Source organism: Danio aesculapii, chromosome 17 (assembly GCF_903798145.1).
Source record: "Danio aesculapii chromosome 17, fDanAes4.1, whole genome shotgun sequence".
NCBI lineage: Eukaryota > Metazoa > Chordata > Actinopteri > Cypriniformes > Danionidae > Danio > Danio aesculapii.
The window spans coordinates 31,673,465-31,698,341 of NC_079451.1; the positions used below are offsets into that span (position 1 = coordinate 31,673,465).

At 34.5% G+C, this 24,877-nt stretch overlaps 1 protein-coding gene across 1 annotated transcript; it reads left to right on the top strand.

Annotated features, from left to right (window-relative positions):
• The first annotated feature begins 5,719 nt into the window (after positions 1-5,719).
• Positions 5,720-24,673, top strand: tmem26a (transmembrane protein 26a). Its single transcript, XM_056477500.1, has 6 exons — positions 5,720-5,987; positions 7,267-7,363; positions 9,963-10,040; positions 11,131-11,339; positions 16,224-16,303; positions 19,562-24,673. Exons 1-6 carry the CDS (start codon positions 5,797-5,799, stop codon positions 19,861-19,863), a joined length of 957 nt encoding a protein of 318 aa, XP_056333475.1. The 5' UTR covers positions 5,720-5,796; the 3' UTR covers positions 19,864-24,673.
• Positions 24,674-24,877: the final 204 nt, after the last annotated feature.

Sequence of the window (24,877 nt, forward strand, 5' to 3'; positions counted from 1 at the left end):
GAGCTGTGTTACACACTGCATGGAAGGTCATTTTCAAAAACCCATAATAGGGGCTCGTTAAAAAAAATAGCTTATTTTGACATTTACAGTGAAGGCTTCTATAATTTTAGTTAGTTTAAAACTACTTCTGTTCTGAGTACTGTTCAATTGTAAGGATTTGTTGTGGCGGGAAGGGACCTAAATGCATATTTATATTGTTTGTAAATGTTTTGTTGTCTTTGGGGTACTAAAAGTACTTAGTTTACATGATTTCAGAAAGAAATTCTTAAATGTGACTTTCTTCAACTTATGCAATTTCAACAATGTGACTTATCTTCCAGAAAATACAATAAGACAAAAACACAAATTCAAAGCAAAAAAAGAGAAAAACTCAAGAGAAAAAAGAAAACTGAGCAAAACAAAGAGTAAAAGCTATATTTCCAAAAAAAAAGAACGAAAAGTAATCCCACTGTGACTCTTTTATGTATTTTTGGTGCTTGATATTCAGCCCTCAGCTCTGTTTCTCCCCAAACCGTGACTTATTTTTTAAAAGACACGACTCACACAAGAATTTTTTTGCTACGTTTCTGCGTTTCGCCTGTGTTTCTTATCCTGCATGAAGTCTGATCCTTTAAGCATCAACATGCCACCTCAGCCTTTAAACATGAGAATTTTCTTCAGTAACTCATTTTCTCTTTAGCATCTGGCATCTGCTGTTCAGTACTGCATGCATACTACTGATCATCACATTATCCAGATGGATGTGATGAAGAACTTCTGCTTTGCTAATTTGAGGCCAAACGATCCTTTAAGCACCTCCATGCCACCTCAGCCTTTAAACCTTCTCTTTTAGCCTCAGTCTTTTCATTTTCTACTCGGATCGCAGTTCTCCTTTAACCTTTCTTACTCGTTATTTTGTGTTTTAGTGTTTTTATTGTTTTTTTTTTTTTTATGGAATGTGTGTGTGTTGCAGTATTGATGACTTTTGATGATTCCTGACAGACCGTCGGGCTGTAAGTAGAACTGATTTATCTTAAACATATCTATGGCTGGACACTGTTATTGTCCAGGTTTTTGAGAGGTTTGCACTGTCCTATCAAAGGCCTGAAGGTCTAATTTGTCTTGCGCTCTCTAGTTGTGAAAAAGTTCAATTTTACAGATGCATGCCTACGATTTTGTGCTGTTCTGTATTTGAACTTGTTCTTTGTTCCTTAAGCTCCAAACAGCAGACATGATGCAGTTTTATTGACATTATTTTTAATCTACAAGTATGCTAAAACCTGTGGTAGACATGTAGCTTTCTCTCAAAACAAACTATTAGGATTTTTTGCTTTATTTTTTGTCCACTGTAATCAATTCTGTACTATATGTACTCATATAATATCATTCAAAAGTTTGTTGTTGGTAATGGTTTTATAATAAGTCCTAAATACTCATCAAGAGTATTGTTAGTTTTTGATTAACAATTGGTTGTTTTTAATTTTAAAATGTTTTTAATATCTCCAGTATGATCCTTCAGAAATCATTATAATAGGTTGCTTATAAAACAGTTATTAATATTATTAAAATAGAATATGGCATAATATTTTTGTGCAAACCACTGCATATTTTTGTTTCAGCATCCTTTTTAAGACCAGTATTAATTTAAAGTATAATTAGTTAACATTATAAATATTTTCACAAGGGATGCTCTGAGATCAGTATCGGCCCATAATCACATTTAATGACTTTATCGAGATCGGTATCGGCTAATATTCACATTTAATGACTTAGTCGAGATCGGTATCGGCCAATAATCACAATTAATGACTCAATCGAGATCAGTATCGGCCAATAATCACATTTGATGAGTTTATCGAGATCGGTATCGGCCAATAATCACAATTATTGACTCGATCGAGATCAGTATCGGCCCATAATTACATTTAATGACTTTATCGAGATCGGTATCGGCTAATATTCACATTTAATGACTTAGTCGAGATCGGTATCGGCCAATAATCACAATTAATGACTCAATCGAGATCAGTATCGGCCAATAATCACATTTGATGAGTTTATCGAGATCGGTATCGGCCAATAATCACAATTATTGACTCGATCGAGATCAGTATCGGCCGATAATCACATTTAATGACTTTATCAAGATTGATATCGGCCGATAATCCCATTTAACGACTCAATTGAGATTGGTATTGGCCGATAATCACATTTAATGACTCGATCGAGATTGGTATTGGCCTATAAACACATTTAATGACTCGATCGAGATCGGTATCAGCCAATAATGACATTTAATGATTCGATCGAGATCGGTATCAGCCAATAATGACATGTGATGTGTGGCGGCATGAGGGATCACTGCGCTCGTGTCGCAATGGCTAAAATATACACAGATGCGGTGTAACCCCTGTTTATACAGTCTATTGGTGCGACCTGCGTGGCTAAGGGTCTCCTTGTTGCAAGTGCAACCATTGTATTTACAGTGTTTTGAGCTGCTGTGACGCAAGCGGAGTAAAGATCTAGTCTAATCCAACCTTTTGACCTCTCCTGGAAGCTCCATGAGTCTCCCGCATATTCATACCAACTCCGTGATCCCCAAAAATTAGTTAAAATACAGAGAATGTTTAAACAGAGGTCGGAGCCAGCTCCAAGTGGGTGGGCGTTCGAGTTCCAAGTGGGCTGTACAAACCTGGAGTTTTTATTTAATATCTTGTACATGACATGGAGTCCAATATTGTGCTTTATGAATTTCTACACAAACCCCAACCCTAAACCCAACAAATTTAGGCCCTTCATTTCATTTTCCTTCAGCTTAGTCCCTTTATTCATCAGGGGTCACCACAGCAGAATGAACCTCCAACTTATCCAGCATATGCTTTACACAGCGGATGCCCTTTCAGGTGCAACCCAGTACTGGAAAAGTATTTAAGCACTTTTAAATATAAAAACTGAAAGATCTGTGTTTTTGTGCACCAAATTTTCTTGTTTGAGACTTGTTGAATTCTTCTTTCATCATTTGTAATGTTTCCAGATTGAATTGTTGGTCATTTTTTCTTACCAATTTTTATATCTGTGTTATATAATTTACTGTAAAGCTGCTTCTGGCCATGACATGTTCACACCTAAATGGTCATAAGGTATAAGGTTATAAGGTATGTATGTGTTTAAGGGATTATAAACCTTAATTTATTCTACTAGATAAGGCAAGATCATCGGGTATCGTGTGCTTATTGGATTATAAATCTTGAAGCATCAAAATCGGTACTCGGTATCGGCCAATCACCATGACAAGGAATCGGTACTCAGTATCCGCTGCAAAAATACTGATCGGAGCATCTCTAATTTTCACAATTAATTTAAACCAATGCATCTTAATTTATTTGTTTTTAAATCTTACTAATTCCAAACTTTTGAATGGTAGAAGAAAAAGATAAACTCCAGTGTTTTTTTAAGAGTTCTGATTACATATGGATGTGTGTGTGTATGTGTGTGATTGTCTGCATGTTTTGTGTGTATGTGTGTATGTGAAGTGTTTAGTGGATGATGTGCGAGTGTGTGTTTGCTTAGGTCAAGGTTTTAAATACTCTCATCTTTTCCAGAGGAAGTCTGTTTTGTCTCTGTGCACTTCATTAGTGAAGAAGGGATACAAAAAAGAAACAAAATAGTTTATTTATGCCACTCGTTCATGACTTTTATTGCCTTACTCTAATCTTACTGTGTAGAAAACCTCAGTTCTTCTTTATATATGGACTCATGCACAGGTCAAGCACCCCAATCAAGTTCTGGCTGTGTGAATGTGCCTCAGACTGACAGACGTGTTCAGTAAATATCCTGTTTTTCTTGTTGCCATGTTCATCAATACCAAATGTGACTGTTCATTAAAATCATTAAGAATGATACCACTGTGTGTGCGTTATATGGTGTGTTAGTTTTACTTTTCTAAAAATGTCTTTATAAAATTTTTTTTGAACCCCAAACTTGCAATGATAGTAATATATCTTATATCTTATAAATAATAATAATAATCATAATGTGTTTCCAGGGAGGCACGGTGGCGCAGTGGGTAGCGATGTCACCTCACATCAAGAAGGTCACTGGTTCGAGCCTCGGCTGGGTCAGTTGGTATTTCTGTGTGGAGTTTGCATGTTCTCCCTGTGTTCGCGTGGGTTTCCACCGGGTGCTCCGGTTTACCCCTACAAGTCCAAAGACATGTGGTATAGGTGAATTGGGTAAGCTAAATTGTCTGTAGTGTATGTGTGTGAATGGGAGTCTATGGGTGTTTCCCAGTGATTAATTGCATCTGAAAGGGCATCCGCTGCGTAAAACAAATGCTGGATAAGTTGGCGGTTCATTCCACTGTGACGATCCCAGATTAATAAAGTACTAAGCCAAAAAGAAAATGAATGAATAATGTATTTCTTAAGGGTGACGTATATATAATAAAGTGATGAGTTGTATTAACCCTATGATGGGTCAAATATGACCAAACACAAGAGTTGGGTTAAATAATTTCATTGAAATTGAAATAAAAATAATAATAACCCAGCATATTTCTTATAAATAATAGTTCTTATAAAATTAGTAATGGTTATGGTATATCTCAGTTATTTAATTCCGAAGGTCTTCTCTTAAAAGAGTTTTTATGCAAGTTTGGTTTCCCGGTAACTCCAAAATAATTTTCTATTGTAATGTATGCAATTCCTAAAGGTGTTACAATGCTTTTAGAGGCTATGTTGAAGTATTCAGTGTTTCATCTGTGCCATTGCACCCCTTGGAATCTTCAGTGGGAAAAATATGTTTTTGTCACAACCTTCCTCACGTAATTACAAAATCAGGGTTTTTTCAATACCCCTGATGATAAAAGTAAGGACTATTTCACTATTAACCACCTCTTAACTCTTGCAAAATTCCATATACACCACTGTAAATTCTCTCAACTTATACCTTATTGTTTTTGAAAAGAAACTTCAACAGTACATTAGAACTATTGCTTCCTACTGGATGAATACCAATTCCTAACAGATGAATACCAAGACAAACAGTCCCCAGGATCCTCAGTATATCACCACATAGCATTCAATCAAAGACTATAGAATACACAATCCCCTAGGGGACAATAAAGTCTTAACTAACTAACTAACTAACTAACTAACTAACTAACTAACTAACTAACTAACTAACTAACTAACTAACTAACAAAGTGGTTTGATTTATTTATTTATTTCTGCTGGTCCCCATTTTTAATGCTATCAAAGTCAAAACATAGAAACTCATGCTTATTTGAAACTATTTGAGAGTAAAAATATGGTGACATAATTAAACTTTTGGGTGAACTTAAATATTTTCATTGGTTGTGTAAATTAACCACCTCAAAGAAACAGACCTTCTCACACTCCAGTTAAAAAGTAGATTAAAAAAACGTGTCTTAAATGTGTTATTAATTAAATGTGTGTCATGCCTGTATAAACGATTGCTGAATGCTGCTGCCCTCTAACGGCGGCAAAGTTTACTACACGTTTCCTTTGTGTCACTGTAAGTAAAAAACTTCCTAAAAGTTTTGTTAATCTGCTGTAAAGAAACGGTGTGTACAAATATACGTGCAATATACCATGCGTTTAAATAACTATGTCTTAAAAGTAGTTCGTATCATTGAGTCTTCCTTAAGCAGGATAAACATTTCACCTCAGTGAGTGTTTTCACACACACACTAACGCTAGTGGGAGGTTTCAATTCAATTCAACATAAACCGGGACTTAACGGGACCCACAAGCGCACATTAAAACCGCACAAGCCCGGGACGCTGCTCACTTTACGATGATTTTAGTAAAATTCGTGTGCGCGATCATAACCAGGTCATTATTCATCCTGGTCTCTCTCATCGGCGTCTGGAGAGTGAAAACGGTGAAAAATGACAACATGTACTGGTTACTTACCATCCTTTACCTTCCGCTGGTCGTGGAGATGATCATCACTTTAAGACGAAGGAAAGGGCAAGACTACAAATGGTGAGTTACTTCAATTTCTTTACAACTCGACAGATTTATAATAATATTGCTGACATACTTATTCATTTGCCCATGAGAATTTTTTGCTGAAAAAAATCATTGTTAGCAGTGCAAGTAACTTCTCTTCAGCGTGTCCAATTTATGTTTATGTCTTTTAGTCGACTTATTGAGTAGACTTGTCCTGTGCTGAGATTTCAGTTGTATTTATAATTACTTTTTTCCTAAAAAGTGATCGACATTCTTCACTAACTCCCTCCCCCTCAGTAACATCCTGCTAGACCCATTGTTATTGTTGACAGAGTAAAGGGTGTGTGTGTCAAAGCACAAAGATACTAGTAGTCTAGTTACTGTAATCTAAAAGGTTACCCAACTGTGACCCCTAAAAAGACAGTGGTGGAAAGAAAGAGTACTGAAAAATCATACTTAAGTAAAAGTACCATTACTTGCCTAAAAATGTAGTGCCAGTAGAGTAAACGTATCTGTTGTAACTATTACTCAAAGTATGAGTAAATAGTTAAACCAACGTCTTATTGACCTCAAATACTGACGTTTATTCGTCAGTTATGGCAGCTAAAATCCAACATCTGGTGGACGTCTTAGTGGTAACGTCCAGACAAAGTCAAGCTGTAACATCATTAGACGTTGATATTTGGTTGATTTTAGGTTGGACGTTGGGTTCTGATGTCAACCTGATTTTCATTTCCAAACAAAATCCAATATCCCCACGACGTTGGGGTACAATGTCAGTCTGACGTCATATTGACGTCTTGTGCCTGCTGGGTGTTTAAGGCCATTTCGGTCATCATACAGTAAACATCCATCATCTTACCATCAGTGACATGCATCTAAACAGTCTCTGGGTCAATGCGTGTAAAGATTTTGGACATCTACTTGGACACTTTTAATGCTTACAGTTTGCTGTCATTATAATTCTAAATCTCCCATGTCTTGAGGTAGTTCATTATGATGCGATTTACCTTCTATGTGCCATTTGATTGGACAGGAATCACAGGACTGATTTTTCTAATCCCCATAGATAAGAAAAAATAAAGTAGTGACTACAGGTTGAAGGAAAGTAGTGGAGTGAAAGTACCACTACTGCACTAAAAAGAGGGTTTTTGAGGAAAAAACTTTTCAATTACAGTAGTTTGAGTATTTGTAATTTGTTACTTTACACCACTGCAAAAGGATCATACAAATAATAATGATCCCAGTTAATAAAGAGTTTTTGTGTTACTGTATGTTAAAGTGATGTTTGAATGATTCTGTGCATCTTCAGGTTTTCTCCAGCCATCCTCCTCTTCCTCATCAGCATTATTCCATCCATATGGATTCTGGAGTTACACCATCAGGAGAACAAAGCCAGTGACCCACAGGTATCTTGCAGTTTAATTTAGTCTTCTTTTTTTCCTTATTATTCAGTCTTTTACTTTATTATTTATTCATTCTAATGCCTTGTTTCCAAGCTCTGATTTTCTTCCTTTCTCTATGTGCTTTGTCTTTTACACATATATAATTTCATTTGTCATTTGCAAAAGGTTTTGTATTTTATTGTAGGGCTGGTCTAATAAACAATATTATATCGAATCGTGAGAAAATGTATGTCAAAAACAATGATAAGCAATGAAATTGACTTTTTAACTCTATATTGATCTAAGAGCTAATCACACAGCAGAAATGTACAACAATCAGAATCTAAAAGTGTGTTGACATTAGAGATGTACCGAATTTTTGGGCACCACCAAATTAATCATGCAAAAATGTTATGCCATTTAATGGACTCTAATTTTTGTGGCTTCAGTCACATTATTAGGATACTCTTTTAAGTCTGGAAGCATTAACAACTTATATCGAAATGTATATCTTCATCGTTCAATATGGACAATAATTATGGAGATTGAATTTTTGCCGTATCTCCCAGCCCTATTTTGTTATGCTTTATATTTATGCTCCGTAAACAAACCTTTTAATTATTATTAATTTAATATAAAAAATATAACCTTTGTGAAAGATGTTTTTTTTTTCAAGAAAATCATAAAATATCCAACGTATATCCAATATTACGAAAAGGGATTTATTATTAGTAAATCCCTTTTACGATTTCACATTGTCATTCTGATTTATTTTAAAGTGAGAACAACTTTTAAGAGACCTAAAAAGTGTAAATTTTGTCATGATTCACTCACTCTCCACTTTTTCCAAAGCTGTTTGAGTTTATTTTTTCTTTTGAACACAAAGGAAGATCTACTGAAAAATGTTGGAAAGCACCAGCCATTGACAAACAGTATTTTTCAGTTATTCATTTTCTTTTCGGCTTAGTCCCTTTATTAATCTGGGGTCGCCACAGCGGAATGAACCGCTAACTTATCCAGCATATGTTTTTACGCAGCGGATGCCCTTCCACCTGCAACCCATCTCTGGGAAACATCCATACACACTCATACACTTTGGACAATTTAGGCTACCCAATTCACCTGTACCGCATGTCTTTGGACTTGTGGGGGAAACCGGAACACCCGGAGGAAACCCACGCAAACGCAGGAAGAACATGCAAACTCCACATAGAAATGCCAACTGACCCTGCCCAGGCTTGAACCAGCGACCTTCTTGCTGTGAGGCAACAGCACTACCTACTGTGCCTCAGCATCGTCTCTTGTATTTTTTATGAATCCAAAACATAAAGATAAACAAAAGTATTTTATAAAACCAAACAAAAAGTGCTTCAGGGGTAGTTAATGTATCATTTTTCTCACTTTTTGAGTGCCTTAGACTTATTTCATAGTATTTTTAGGAATGTTATTCATAGAAATGTTAATTTTTTGGTAAACTATCCCTTCAAGAGACAGATGCCCAAACTAGGGCTATCCCATCTGAGAACAGAGGGAGAATGATGTTGATGGTTTCGAGATTGTCATTTCAAATTTAATGTAACCTTTTATTTGTTTGCTTTATTGTTAAACTTCAAAAAGCTAAGTGAAGTTAAATGTTTCAATTTAAATGCTGTAATTTAGTTTGAAATGTACATACTGTCACCCAACAGATACAGGACAATGCAGAGACTTTGGTGAGCAAATCAAGGCAAAGGCAGTTTCTGCTTTACTAGTGTATTCAGCATTGAACTCCACTGTGTTATAAATGTGATTGTTTTATTGCAACAAGTTAAATACTTAATATTTATTTTTAAATATTGGGATATAAATTAGGAAATTACCCATGACAACTTTAATGTAAAATAGTTTGGTATATTTATCTTTGACCCACGGCTCTCAATAATATTTGGTATTTGCCCCTTCATACGAAAAAAAAAAGGTTGGGCACCCCTGCTTTAATGTCACTTTAAAGATAAAATCCACCTAAAAATAAAGATATTGTCTGCTTAATATATGTTAATATATTAATATCTTAATATATGCTCCTTCAACAGACATTTAACTGACTACAAGAAACTTTGCAAGTACATGTCAACTTACACTAACCCCAACCCCATCTCTAACCTAACAGTCTACTTCTAAACTAATGAAAATTAGTTGACATGTAGATGTAATGTAACTTAAATCCAATAAACAGACCATCAAAATAAAGTGTGACCCAAAATTTCTATGTGTGCAATATATACACAAAATGCAATCCAAAAATAATTGATTATTTCAAGTCTGTATTATTACTTCCTTTTTGTAGAAAACACAATAGATATTCAGAAGAATGCTGGTATCCAGTTTTGTTTCCACAATTTTGTCCATACATAGGAAGCCAATAAGAATGTTAAAATAATCTCTTCAAAAATATATATCTTGATTTGTATTCTACAGATTAAAAAAATCATACATACAGGTTTAGAAAGACATCCAGGTTAACTGCTGACCAAATGTTGAGAGCAAAATGTTAATGAATGAGTTTTTGTGATGTTTCCAATGCTCTTACATAAGCTGTCATTCCTCACTAATGAAACTCTATGCTTATTTTTGTTTCTGGCAGTGTAGAAAACTGGACTCTTGGGACAATGTCAAGAGCATATTACCATCTAACGGCACTATGGGCAATGAAACACTAAAGGTATTCTTGAAAATGAAATCTTGTCTACTGCATTGCATTGTTGTACACTGTAGTGTAGTGCATCAGCTACAGCAAATCACACATGCTTCCAATTTACAATTCAATTCCTTTGGTCTATAACCCAGAAAGCAACATGGGATACATTTTTCCTTTTGCTTTCTCTTTGCCTTTCTCTAGTATACAAATCAAATGTAACATCACTTGAATCAAGAGAAGAAATCATGAGTCCTCATTAATATTTTGCTAGGTCCCTCCACCTCTGCTCTGGTTTTGGTGGGAGTTCTCTTAAACTTTGCCTTTGTTATGTTTGATGGAGGACATCCAAGATGCACGTTAACGCTTATGGGAATTTAAACGCTCCAGCAAGAAGCCTTTATTATGCTTGTTATTCATTCTGCCTGTATTCTATGATATGCTTTTATTACTGGACTCCATCCTTACACTCTCCAGAGATGCAGGAACATTTGAAACTATCTGTTCATGATTTTTTTTGTCTCACAAATTTGATCTTTTGCAAATTAGCTGATGCTTTTTTTTTTTACATAGTTGGTTAAAAAAATGTTCATTGTTATTCAACGTAACGTATATCGTATATTTATGTAAAAATTAAACAACATGCATATTCTGCCCTGTACTTTTCAAAATGTATTAATGAATAATTAAGTTGTGTAATATTTGAATTAATTAAAAAATTTCTTGCTGACAAATAGCTAAAACCTAGCTGTTTAGAGGACAGTATAATGATTTAAGCAGACAATTAAGGAGTATGTCTGGGCTGCTCTGAGGATTCTTTTCCATATGGATGACAGTATTGTTTGGTGTATAAACGATTGCTACACTGAATACCATTTTACATTCTAATGTTTGAAAAAATCTGTATTAAACTTTTATTTAACAAGGACAATGCTCATTAATCAACAATAAAAACTGTAAATAAGCCAGATTTTCATCTGCCAGATTAAAAAAGACATTATTATACATACATTATCAGAAAAATTACATACAACCCCTATATAAAAAATGATAAGAATATTAATGATTAATTTTAATGCTCAAAGATCTCTTTATAACATCGTGTTGTGTGTTTTAGCATCTGGAGCGCATGCTGACCTCCGTCTGTGCGAATGACTGGATCCTCGGTCTTCATCAGGTTCTGCTCATTCTACTTATCCTGGGAAAGTGGCTCCTCCCACTAGGGGGCGGAGTAACACGTGACGAGCTGTCACAGCTTCTGCTCATCTTTGTGGGCACGGCAGCAGACATTCTGGAATTCACCAGCGAAACTCTGTCTGATGTCAAGTGCGTACTTCCTGTTCTCATCTATAGACAAAGGCTTGAATAAATACCAGTTAACAGGGATGGGCAAAAATACATTGAAATGTATTTTCAAATAAAATACCAAATACCTGAATTTTAAGTGTATCAAAATATACTATAAAATACAGCAGCCATAAATGTATCAAATATAAAATACTGTATTTTGTATTTTGAAGATACCACAAAATACTTTTACAATTGAGCATGACATTTCTTTACAAACTGTCTATCAATAGGCCTGTTGGATCAATCCCATCACTATTAAACTGACTTAGTGAAGTAAACAATGTTTGACAGCAACAGCATTTCTCTGAGCAAGTTTAAGTCAGCTTCTCTGTCAACTCATTCACTTCTACTAAACCTAAAAAATGTAACTTGTGTTTCTCTTTCATTTAGGTATAGATTTTGTACAAATTTCATTCAGAAAGTATTGTCTTGAAGATGATCCCTTTAATCAATGTAAAAATCATTTAATGCAGATAATGAGTTGGTATATTGCTTGTATAATATCTCATGATTGTGAAAATTGCCTCCATTTCTTAAAAGTCTTATATTCCAAATTTTTGCGATTAAAATCTTCAGTACTCAATGTAAAATTACGATTTCTGAAAACTACTAAAATCTCCAGTTTTTACCATTTCTATATATTTTTTGCAATTGTACTCTTTAATACTCAATATAAAACATACTGTACATGAAATATACAAAAAGACATTTACAATACTATCATTATAATTGTAATTGTGTTATAAGGGTGTATTTACAATGCTATTGCATAGTAATTATAGTGTAATGACATTGTAATTACATTATTACATAGTAATTTTTAATGGTGTAATTACAACATTATTACATAGTAATCACAATGTAATGACATTGTTAAAACATTGTAATTTCATTGTTATAACATTAGATGTAATTACAATGTTATAACAATGTAATTACACTGTTACATAGTAATCCTAATGTAATGGTATTGTAATTACATTGTAACTACATTTTTATAACATTGCAATCGTTATAATGATATAAATACAATGTTTTTACATCGTAATTATAATGTTATAATGGTGTAATTACATTGTAGTTTCATTGTTATAACATTGTAAGTATGTTATAATGGTGTAAATGCAATGTTATTACATAGTAATTTTATTGTTATAACTGTATAATTACAAAGTTATTACATAGCAATTATAATGCAATGGCATTGTACTTACATTGTAATAATATTGTTATAACGTTGTGATTACATTATTATAACATAGAAGTTAGTTTTAAAACAATGCAATTATGCTGTTATTTCAAAGTAATTGTAATGTCATGACATTCTAATAACATTGTAATTACATTGTTGAACAGTGCGATTACAGTATAATTACTTTGATGTATTTACAATGTAATTACATAGTAATCATATTGTAGTTACACTGCTTTAACACTATAATTACGCTGTTATAACTAATTTTAATGTTATAACGGTGTAATTACCATGTTATAACATGGTAATTACAGTGTTAGAATGGTGTAATTGCAATGTTATTACGTATTAATAAAAATGTAATGAGATTGTAATTACATTGTTATAACATTGTAATTTTATAACAGTATTTATAATGTAACTGTAATAATGTAATTTATAATGTAATAATAACTGTGTAATTGCATTGTTATAACATGGTAATTACAGTGTAATTACACTGTTATTACATAGTAATTACAATGTAATGGCAGTGTAATTACATTGTTATAGCAGTGTAATTACTATGTCATTACATTATAATTACTGTGTTATACTAATGTACTTACAACGTTATAACAATGTAATTACAATGTCATTACAAGAAAAAAAGAAGCGTGGTGCGCTTTTTATGTCGCTAGGCAACGACTGAATAATGTGCGAGAATGTTGCTGTTTATATTAATATAATTTTAATATTTAATAATATTGTGATGTTCAAGATTTGTGAATCATACAGCACTGGATAACTCAAAACAGCAACCACAAGTGTCTCCTTCATCTTTAAAAGTCTCCGTTGTTGTTTTGACAACACAAACACTGCAGGCAGCTCAATGGAAACCCCGCCTCTGCTTTCCTCTGATTGGAAAATGAAAAAGATGCGACTGACGTAACAAGCTTTTTCCGTTCAAAGGTGACTTTTTTCAACTTCGAGCGCGTAAAGGCAAAAATGCAAGGCGCAGCAGGCGGTTAAAATGCTAGGCAGACAGGGCGCATAAGCAGCGCGCAAAACACTCGTGGTCATTAGTAAACCATTCAAAAAAGATGCCTCTCAACGCATAAAGCGTGTTTGGTGTGATCGGCCCCTAACTCTTTCTCCAGAAGAAAAAACATCATAGGAAATACTGCTTTGCAAATATTCCTTGCTCTGTTAAACATCATTTTGGAAACATCATTTGACAGAAAAAAATCACAGGAGGGCTAGTAATTTTGGCTTCAACTGTAAGACCTACATAATATCTCTGACAAAAAGAGAGTTACAGATCTTACTTTGTATGTTCCTCTCTTTAACAGCAACTATATACAGTAATACATGGAGAGCTACAAATCATCCGAAAAAATGCAGTTCAAAAAAATCTGGGCGTATCAGTAATTTAATATAATCAATCAATTTACTCCAAATTAGCAAAAAGTCTTCTGTCTGTGTTCTTGATGAAAATATTTTTCATATCACATGTGTGTACTGTATCAATCCCTTTATCTCAATGTTATTATTTATTATTTTATTATTCTGCTAAGACACATACAAATGGTTAAAAAGTGACAATAAAGATGTTTATAATGTTTCAAAACATTTCCACTTCAATAGAATCTTCTGACCGCTCTATTCAGAAGAGAATCTTAAAGAATTATCATGTTTTTCATCAACTGATAATGAAAAGGAAAGTTTCTTTAGCACTAAATCACCACATTAGAACTTATGTGGCATTGAATTACAAGTTATTAAAGTGACTGTTGGGTGTATTATGTGCTGTATTCTGAATTTGAGCGATGATTATTTGTCCAGTTCATTTTTTCAGGTGCTCGAAAATATCAGTCATTTTCTAATTGTTCCGTTTAAAATGATTGTTGATGGACAATTAGTGAATCATGTTACTCATTCCCCAGTCATAACAAATTACACACAATTATTGGGTGAAAAAACAATTAAAGCCCATGACATTTCTCTTTCAAACTTTGATTTGTGCAATGAAATGTCAACCTGCTACTTTTAAAATTGAGGTTAATGTTACTGGCATTTACAAGCAAATATCATCACCACTTTATACAATATTTTGTTCAGCATATTTATCAGGGAAAGTGACAAAATTGATATTTTACCTAAAAAACAAAACAAAAAGTTTAATGTAGCAGTTTTATTTAGTATTACGCACTAAACACATTTAAATCAATCATATGTTATTACTTTTTCAGAATCTTTAGCTTATTTCATTTATTTATGTTGGGACGACGCAGTGGCGCAGTAGGTAGTGCTGTTGCCTCACAGCAAAAAGGTCGCTGGTTCGAGCCTTGGCTGGATCAGTTGGCGTTTCTGTATGGAGTTTGCATGTTCTCCCTGCATTTGCGTGGGTTTCCTCCACCGTCCAAAGAATTGGGTAGGTTAAATTGTCTGTAGTGTATGAGTGTGAATGAGTGTGTATGGATGCATCCACTGCGTAAAACATGTGCTGGATAAGCTGGCGGTTCATTCCGCTGTGGCAACCCCGGATTAATAAAGGGACTAAGCCGAAAAGAAAATGAATGAATGAATTTATTTATGTTAGTAATACAGGGTGGTACACAGTGGCTCAGTGGTTGGCACTGTTGCTGGTTTGAGTTTCTGCTGGGCCAGTTGGGTATTTCCCAGTACTGGGTTGCAACTGGAAGGGCATCCACTGCATAAAACATATGCCGGAATAGTTGGCGATATCAATATAGAAAATTTTTTATGATGCTGTATCACAATAATTAATATTTTTACAGTACTGTGACGGTTGGGTTTAGGGTTAGGGGTAGGGGTAGACATTAATAAAATACAATTGATTGGATAATTTCATAGATAACGTAAATAATACTTGGTACTACTACTGTTTTTACATTACTGTGACGGTTGGGTTTAGGGTTGGGGTGGGGGTAGACGTTAATAAAATACAATTAATGGGAAATTTAATGAATGATATAAATCATTTGGCCGCGACCATATCTGATCTAGCAACAACCAATAATCAGGAATAAGCCGAAGGAAAATAAATGAATGGATGAATGTTTGTAACAAGGTGGCCAGCTTAAGAAACTTGAGAAAACAGCAGCAAATTACGAAAACACCTTCACATGTGCTGGAAATCCTAAAAATGCAAATACAAATAACAAAATGCGTTGCAAAACCTCACAATGCAAACACAGACAGAAAAACAGACTGCAAAGACTCACAGCACATGCACATTTTGATCTGATAAAAGTTAACACGTTGTATTTGTATTACATTTTCCTTTCCATCATTAGCCTGCCATAAGGGCCTGAATATTATTATTCTTATCTGCTATTTATTTTGACCTCATTTTAACAATGAAGCATTGTGAATTTATTTTCTTTAACCTTGAGCTCATCTATTTAGTTGTTAAAATGAAATTACATTCATAATAATTGGTTTTCATGTGAGTCATGTAAGCACAAATGGCTGCTTTCCTGAGTAAGGGCCATTAGAGTCGATTTAGAGTTGACTGTTTCCATCAGAAAGAAGCAATCTGAGACATTTTGTTACTGAGAATTTTGCCTTTCATTATCATCCTTCTTATCTTATGTACGAATTCTGCATGCATAATTTTTTTACACAAATCAGTCTAACACATTCTTCTCTGTGTGTTATAGGGAGAACAACCATCAGCTAGTGTATATAATCTTGGCAGTGTGGACGTGGAGCATGTTACAGTTTCCTTTGCACCTCGCAGGTTTGTGATCACCTGTTTAACCAGTGTTTCTTTAACATCCCACTATCACATATGTTGTTATGAACAGCAGAAAGAGAGAGGATAAAATAGTTCAGAATCCTTCAAATGACTGGAGGAGGGTCCTGCTGTTTCGTGGAATCTCCGATTGAAGCTCAAATATCCTAAATCTTTCATCCGGCTCCATCAAAAGTATTTTTCTTACCCTTGCAGTTCGCAGAAACTGGTGGACTGGGATGGAGCTCAGTGTACTGTAACAGAGTTCGACGGCATGTGTTTTTGTTGAGTTCTTCTCTACGCGCGTTTCCCTTTGAGGATTGAGAGTTTTGGCCGCTACGCGCACTTAAACATCACCAAACCCCATAGAAAGAGGAGTGGGTGGATTTTCTTGGAGCATGTGAAGCATTTACTGTAAACGCAACTGACTTTTAACTTCTGCAGTTTACTCACACTGCAAACTTACAGCATTCTTACAGCAAACAGATGCATACGTGTATACAAATCAACATTTTAGGAACATTAACATTATAATCACTGAATTTATACCAAAATTAAATAAAACCCAGTAACTTCAACTTCACCAAAATCCAACATTTTTACAAACTAACTTTTTAATGAAAGAATGACAAGATAAGCTGTATCCAAACATGATAGTAGTGTCTTTTCCTGCTACAGTAATGAGCAATTAGCTTTGTTTTGGCTTGGCAAGTAAGGGCTTTTCCCATTACAAATTCTCTGGAAGACGCAGAATGAATTTACACAGCATTTACTTCGCTTCGATTTATCATATGTAGGGTTATACATTTGCACTTGATAATATTGTTTAATGTTTGTGAACAAAAGACATCTCTATGATCATCAAGGCTTAATTTTAGATCTAAAGCACAGTAAAGAAACAGGGTTATTGTGAAATATTTGAGCTCATTTAAAAGGCACTTATGATGAAAATCATCGTTTGTAAGCTTATTAGACAGAACTGTGTGTAGGTATAGTGTGTCCACAGTCATATAGGGGTGATGTAAACACAATAAGTCTCTTTTTTAAAATTTCCATACGTTAAAATAGGATCCAAATCCCTCCCATTTTGAGGCCCACCGCAACAAAGCGTATAGTCATATCAAGACAGGACATGCGCAAAGCAACTGGGATTAAAAGAAATCGTTTCAGCTCACTGTGATCATCAATAATCATTAAATGTGATCAAGAATGAGTTTTACAAGTTTAAAATGTTTTAAAACAGTGCATATTTGTAATAAAGTACATCGATTTTACCATCTTCATCACCACAGCCGCATGTCAGTACAATTATAAAAGAAGACGCTTCAATCCCGGTTTGTGGACATTAAATCAGGTTTATTTTGGACATTAACATAACGGATATGTGTATGTGCGTGAACTTTGTAACGACATTGTGTGTGACTCATCAGTGCAGAAAGGCTTGAATTAACTGCACAACAAATACATCAAATAATTTTTGGGAAAGTTCTTACTGTAGTATTTTTCACAAGCGTTACGTGGGATCTGCTTCCTTCATGTCTGTCACTGTGCTGTTTATCTGACGCAGCCGAGGTGGAGATTGAGGCATACTCTGACAAGCACGTGGGAACGGTGCGTAGCATGGACTATCATTAAAGGCACAGGCAACAAAAACCACTACATAGTGTTCAGAGCAGAAAATTCCAACATTCTTAAAGGTTTAATAAATAATCTGATGGGTGTTTTGAGCTGAAATTTTACAGACACATTCTGGAGACACAAAAGACTTTATTAAATCTTGAAAAAGGGGTAAAATAGGGTAAAATAGTATTGTATTGATTTTTTTCTTTTTTAAAATACTATTCTATGTCCAAGTCTTAAGTGAACTGCCAGCAGCTTACTTCTCTTATTTTTTCTCTCTGATATACCCACTCAAAAAAGAATATTTTGCTGCTTGTTCAAACTGCTTTTTTAAAATGAGCTGAAACAACACAATTCTTGAGATTTTTTGGGGACAACTTAATTGTTTTATGTTCAGTCCGCTTACATTTGTTAAGTTAACTTAATCAATTTGTGTTGGGACAACATGAAGGGATTGTGTGGAACCCTGTGTTGGATAAATTACTTTAAAAAAGTAATCGATTCCAAATTACTGATTACCACTGGTAAATTGTAATCTGATTACATTACTAATTACTTCTTGTAAAAAGTAATCAGATTACTAATTACTTTAATTTGAGAATACTTTTAAAACATATAAAATATACCTATAAAAATGTAAAATAAACTGCAGCTCTTTCAGTAATTAAATATTCACAGAAAAACATTAAATGGGTTGATCACAGCAGCTTGACATATTCAAAATACTTGAAAAATTCGACCAAATCTTAAAATTCTCTCAACTTTTTCCAATCCTGTTTGTCTTTTTGTAAATGTAATAAAAATGTAAATTAGAATGTAAAATGTAATTAGAAAACAGTATCACGTTACTGTGGTACACCTTACACTTAAAAAATGTTTTAGTTCACAATGAAGCTCTTTTCAGTAGAAAAATTAGAAACATTTTTGCATCATTGTACTGATCTAGAGCCCATCTACAATGCACCAAATGTTTTGGTTGGTGAAAGAGAAAAATGGATGAAAATATGAGTCAATAAAACTTCCAAAGTGCCAAAGTTTAAAACAGCTCAATATTCCACTTATGTACCCATATACTTACTGTATCTATGCAGGATTTCATAAAAACTTGCAAAGGCTTTATTTTTAAAAAAAGGAAAAAAATCGAGTTACATAAAACGTATGTACATAAAACATATGTTACATAAAATGCATGAAAATACTGACTAAACTATCTTTTTAAAGAGTGTGACGTACGATATTTGTGGAAACCATGAGACAATTATAAATGTGTTTACTGACACTTTTAAATAATTTAAAGGGACAGTTCACCCAAAAAAAGGAGTTTTTGTCATCATTTAATCACTCTTTATTCATTACAAACCTTTAAGACATTTGTTATTTCGAAGCAAAACATTTAAGATTAAGGAGGTTAAAAACTGTTAACAATTGACTTCCATTATTTTGCCTACTATGGGAGTCAATGTTTACCAGTTTCCAACTTTCTTCAAAATATCTTCTGGAAAAAAAAAGGTTTGAAACCACTTTAAGGATGAGTAAAGGCTGAATACATTTACATTTTTGGGTGAACTATCCTAAGTAGAAATATTTAGTCATTATGTACTGACACTATAGTTGACTTTTTGTCTTCTTTTTGTGATGTTCCAGTTGTGACGTCCCGCCCAGAGAACCCCGATGAGCCCAAAGGTGGAGAAAGTTGCTGTAACCTGATCTTGTCGAGACACAGCACAGACATTTGGAACATCGTGGAGAGTTTGTTCATCCAGGACGGGCCGTTTCTGGTAGTCCGTCTCATTGTGATGATATACTTTGATGTTTTCCACCAGATGTTGGTCTTCTTCGCTATTAAGAACTTTCTAGTGGTGGTTCTCAACCTTTACAGACTCATCGTCATCTGTCAGGACTTTAGACCAAAACCACCATCATCATCTTCCTCTGTCCCGATCTGAGGAAGGAAAAGGAGTTTAAAATGAACTTTTAACTTCTTAAATAACGATAGAGTTGCATGCTTATGATTTTCAAACAGGGATTTTATTGTCTTCTTTTAGTTTTCTTAACATTTTTTTATGTTTAGGTTATCAAATTAAATGAGCATAGAAATGTTTCACCAGCTAGCCCAACGTTTATACATATTTCTGATCATTTCAAGTACTTTTTATTAACTTCATGAATAATGAGAATATAGTAATTCTAAGTAAAATACATTTATTAAAAAATAAATGATGAAGATAATTTTAAAACAAATTGTACATATAAAAAGGGTGACACAGTGGCTCAGTCGCCTCACAGCAAGAAGGTCACTAGTCCCAGTCCCAGCTGGGTCAGTTGCCATTTCTGTGTGGAGTTTGCATGTTCTCTACGTGTTGGTGTGGGTTTCCTCCAGGTGCTCCGATTTCCCCCACAGTTCAAAGACATGTGATACAGGTGAATTAAATATACTAAACTAACCGTAGTGTATGTGTATGTATGAGTGTGTATGGATGTTTCCCAGTACTGGGTTGCAGCTGGAAGGGCATCGCTGTGTAAAACATATGCTGGATAAGTTGTCAGTTCGTTCCGCTGTGGTGACCCCTGATTAATAAAGGGACTAAGCCGAAGGAAAATGAATAAATGTACATATAAAAGCACAATTTTACAGTGAATAAAAAATAAACAATGTAATCTAAATATCTTACATACCATATACAGTTGAAGTCAAAATTATTATCCCTTCGGTGAAATTATTCATTCATTTTCGACTTAGTCCCTTTATTAATCTGTGGGCTGCCCTTCCAGCTGCAACCCATCACTGAGAAACTTCCATTCATACTCTTTAATACACATAGACTAAGGACAATTTAGCCTAACCAATTCACCTGTACTGCATGTCTTTAGACTGTGGGGGAAGTCGGAGCACGCGGTGGAAACCCAGGTGAACGCAGGGAGAACATGCAAACTCCACTCAGAAATGCCAACTGACCCAGCCAAGGCTCGAACCAGTGACCTTTTTGCTGTGAGGCGACAGCACTACCTACTGCGCCACCGCGTCGCCTCTGTGAAATTAATTCTTTTAAAAATATTTCCCAAGTGTTGTTTAACAGAATATTTTCAACACTATTTTAAATATAATAGTTTTAAGAACCTATTTTTTTGTCTTTGCCATGTTGACACATAATATTTGTTTTCATAATTTGCAAGATGCTAGTATTAACCTTAAAGTGCGATTTAAACGGTCAATTAGGATAATTAGGGCAAAGCCATTGGTCAACAGTGGTTTGTTTTGTAGCCAATCAAAAAAATATATATTTCTTTTTATAATTATTTATTTAGGGGTTTTCACCTTTATTGGGTTAGGACAGTGGAGATTTTACAGACAGGAAAGTGTGGGAAGCAGAGAAAGGGGAAGGATCGGCAAAGGACCTCTAGCTGGGAATCAAACTCGCGTTGCCGTGCTAATCACTAGGCCAATGGCGCTGACAAATATATGTATATATATTTCTAATAATATTGACCGTAAAATTCTTTTTAAAAAATACAAAACTGGCAACACAGTGGCTCAATAGGACTTTTCCGAATTTTCAAGACAGAAGAAGAATAGTAAGTTTAAGTAGTGTAACAGTATGTTGGCTTTCTCAAGCCACCATAATTAACGCAATAAACATTATTTTTCAAAATTAGATGCAACAAATCTAATGTAAAAAATAACTGATAAGACAAAAATAAAAAGAACCATAATAGTGTAAACAAACAGGTATAAAAAGTGGTGTTACCGTTTTTCACCGTATACAGTAGTCGAAATTTTTAGTAGATCAAAACCACTTCAAAAGGTTGTCCTAAAACTATTGAACAACACCCATTCTTGTCTTAGGACAATTTTGAGAAACATTTTTTGATCAACTTCTAATATTGGCTACTGTTGATTAAGAAAGCTTACTGTTGACTAGAATTTAGATATTTACATTGAAATCACAGCCATTGTTTACAGTGTACCTTCAATTCAATGAAATGGTCACTTTAAATAGAGGCGTTTGCTAAATGCACAAATGTAAATGTCAACAAAGAAAGTATTTTGTGATGAAAGACTTTTAGAGAGGGTGACACAGTGGCTTAGTGGTTAGCACTGTCGCCTCACAGCAAGAAGGTCGCTGGTTCGAGTCCCGGCTGGACCAGTTGGCAATTCTGTGTGAAGTTTGCATGTTCTCCCCATGTTTGCTTATGTTTCCTCTGGGTGCTCCGGTTTCCCCTACAGTCCAAAGACATGTGCTATAGTGTATGAGAGTGTATGGATGTTTCCCAGTACCGGGTTGCAGCTGGAAGGGCATCCGCTGTGTAAAACATATGCTGGATAAGTTGGCGGTTCATTCCTCTGTGGTGTTCCCTGATGAATAAAGAGGCTAAGCCGAAGGAATGAACAAATGAAAATACAAAACTGCTTTGATTCCAGTCAAACTAAAAGAATCCAGAAGAAAAATATTACAGGAAATAATGTGACATTTTTCTCGCTCTGTTAAACAGCCCATGGGAAATATTTGAAATATGAAAAAAAAAGGAGGAGGTTCTAATAATTTTGACTTCAACTCTATATATTTATACTTACAATAGTAACTATTATGGTATAAATTTGGTCTTTAGACATTAAAAAACATACAATTTGCTTATACATTTAAGTACGGAACCCATACACAAATATAGGCCTCTGTGGGATCAGAAATAGTGACAACAGTTTTATGAATGTGTTTTGTATATGTGTACAGTAGGACCAATAACAGACTTCAGTTCATAACACTCATTCTTTCGTTCCTAATTTTAAACGTTGCTTTCATTGAACTTTTTCTTTAGTGTTTTACAAGGTTTGTCTTCTAGCCAGTGTTATATAAAAGATTCTGGATCCAAACTAGTTAGATTTGCATGATGAAATGATGATCCAGTCTGTGTTATAAAATATAATTCTGACTCAAACGGTAAAAGAACCGGCGTTTGTTTTGCATGATAAAAATGGAGGCGGCAGATGCGCATTTATCTATGGCATACATGTGTTCAAAGGGCTCTGTTCATGCCTGATTAGTGTTCATTCACTTATGACTATCTGATACCACTCTTTTAGTCACTTGATCTCAGGACAGACTTAGATTATCAGCCATTCGGTGTATGGAATATGTAGCTGCTCTATACAACAGTTCCTAGATCAGCCATTCAAATTAGCCTATATTTTAACCCCAGATAGCTACAGCAGATGAACGCAAAAGTGTGTGTCGAGTATAGTGTCTGCTTGTCAAGCTATTTAAATAAATATTATTATCTAGTCAAGTCCAGCTGGATTCACTATGTTTATATGTGTATGCTGACTATTTTAATTAGCTTCGCCTGTCTTTAAAGAACAAACACTGTTTTTGTGTGTGTTTGTCTTTGTCTCAATCATCAGTCCATTCCTGAAACATCTCCGAAGCAGAAAAACACACATTATGTCAATAAATGTTTTAACTGAGTCTGCTATTTATGTCCAGGAGAGGAAACAGGAAATAGCCGCACAAGAATTAAACAGGATACCAATGAAGAAAGTCAGATATAAATGGGCAATCAGGTCAGTTTTGTATGAGGCTTTGTGTAAAATAAAGAAAAAAAGTCCTGTTACATTAAAAAGCTGTGCTGTGACCTTTGATTCAAATAGTTCAACACCATAGTGCTGTTGGTTTATTGGCAAATTATTAAGCTGAGGATGCATATATTGAAGAACACTAACAACAACACTTATTTGAGCAATACAGGGTATCGATGTGATAAAAGGGAAATACCTTTGAAACATTTTGTGGTGGATGATGAAGGTAATGATAAAATCTACAGTATTTTTTCTATCTTATTTAGATGATATACACTACCTGACAAAAGTCTTGTCGCCTATCTAAGTTTTAGGAACAACAAATAATAACTTGACTTCTAGTTGATCATATGGTATTAGAAATGGCTTATATGAAAGGCAAAGGCCTCTAGATTACGCTTATTTTACCAAAATAAAATATGATCATGCCTTGATTTTTAATTATTTATTCATGACAGTAAGGTCTGACTTTGCTTAGACAAAGTCTTGTCACTTAACAGAAGTAATGTACAGTATATAATATAAAGTCATGGTGCAGTGGAAAACGAATTGAAAAATCTGACTCCATCATGAGCTTGGACGACTGCATCCATACATCTCTGAAATCACTCAAATAACTTATTAATAAAGTCATCTGGAATGGCATAGAAATGCTTAATAATGATCAAATCCGGTGCCTGGGCTGGCCAATACTGGAGCACCTTGACCGTCTTTGCTTTCTTTACATGTTACTTTGATGTGGAGGCTGACGTATGAGGAGTGCTATTCTTATGAAAAATTTGCTCTCTCCTGTGGCTTGTAATGTAATGGGCAGCACAAATGTCTTGGTACCTCAGGCTGTTGATGTTGCTATCCACTCTGCAGATCTCTCGCACGCCCCTATACTGAATGTAACCCCAAACCATGATTTTTCCTTCACCAAACTTGACTGATAACTGTGAGAATATTGGGTCCATGCGGGTTCCAAAAGGTCTTCTGTAGTATTAGTGATGATTGGGATGCAGTTCAACAGATAATTATTGGGAAAAAAATCTACCTTCTGCCACTTTTCCAAATGATCAACTAGAGGTCATGATTAATTGTTGCTCTTACAACTGAGATAGACAACAAGACTTTTGTCAGGTAGTGTATAATTAAATGAATGGAAGCTTGTTTCTGCCTCTGAATAAGATATGTAAAAGATATTTTCTGCTTTTTGTCTCATACTTCTGAATTTGTTTACAGAATGTGATAAAAACGCACAGTTGCGAGTTATAGTCAGAACTGTGAGACGCAAACTTATAATTCTGACTTATTTTTTTGAATAGCAAGACATATAAGAATATTTTTTTTACGTCTATTCATGTATAGACGTAAACATGATCATGGTCGATCAAAACAAAGATCAG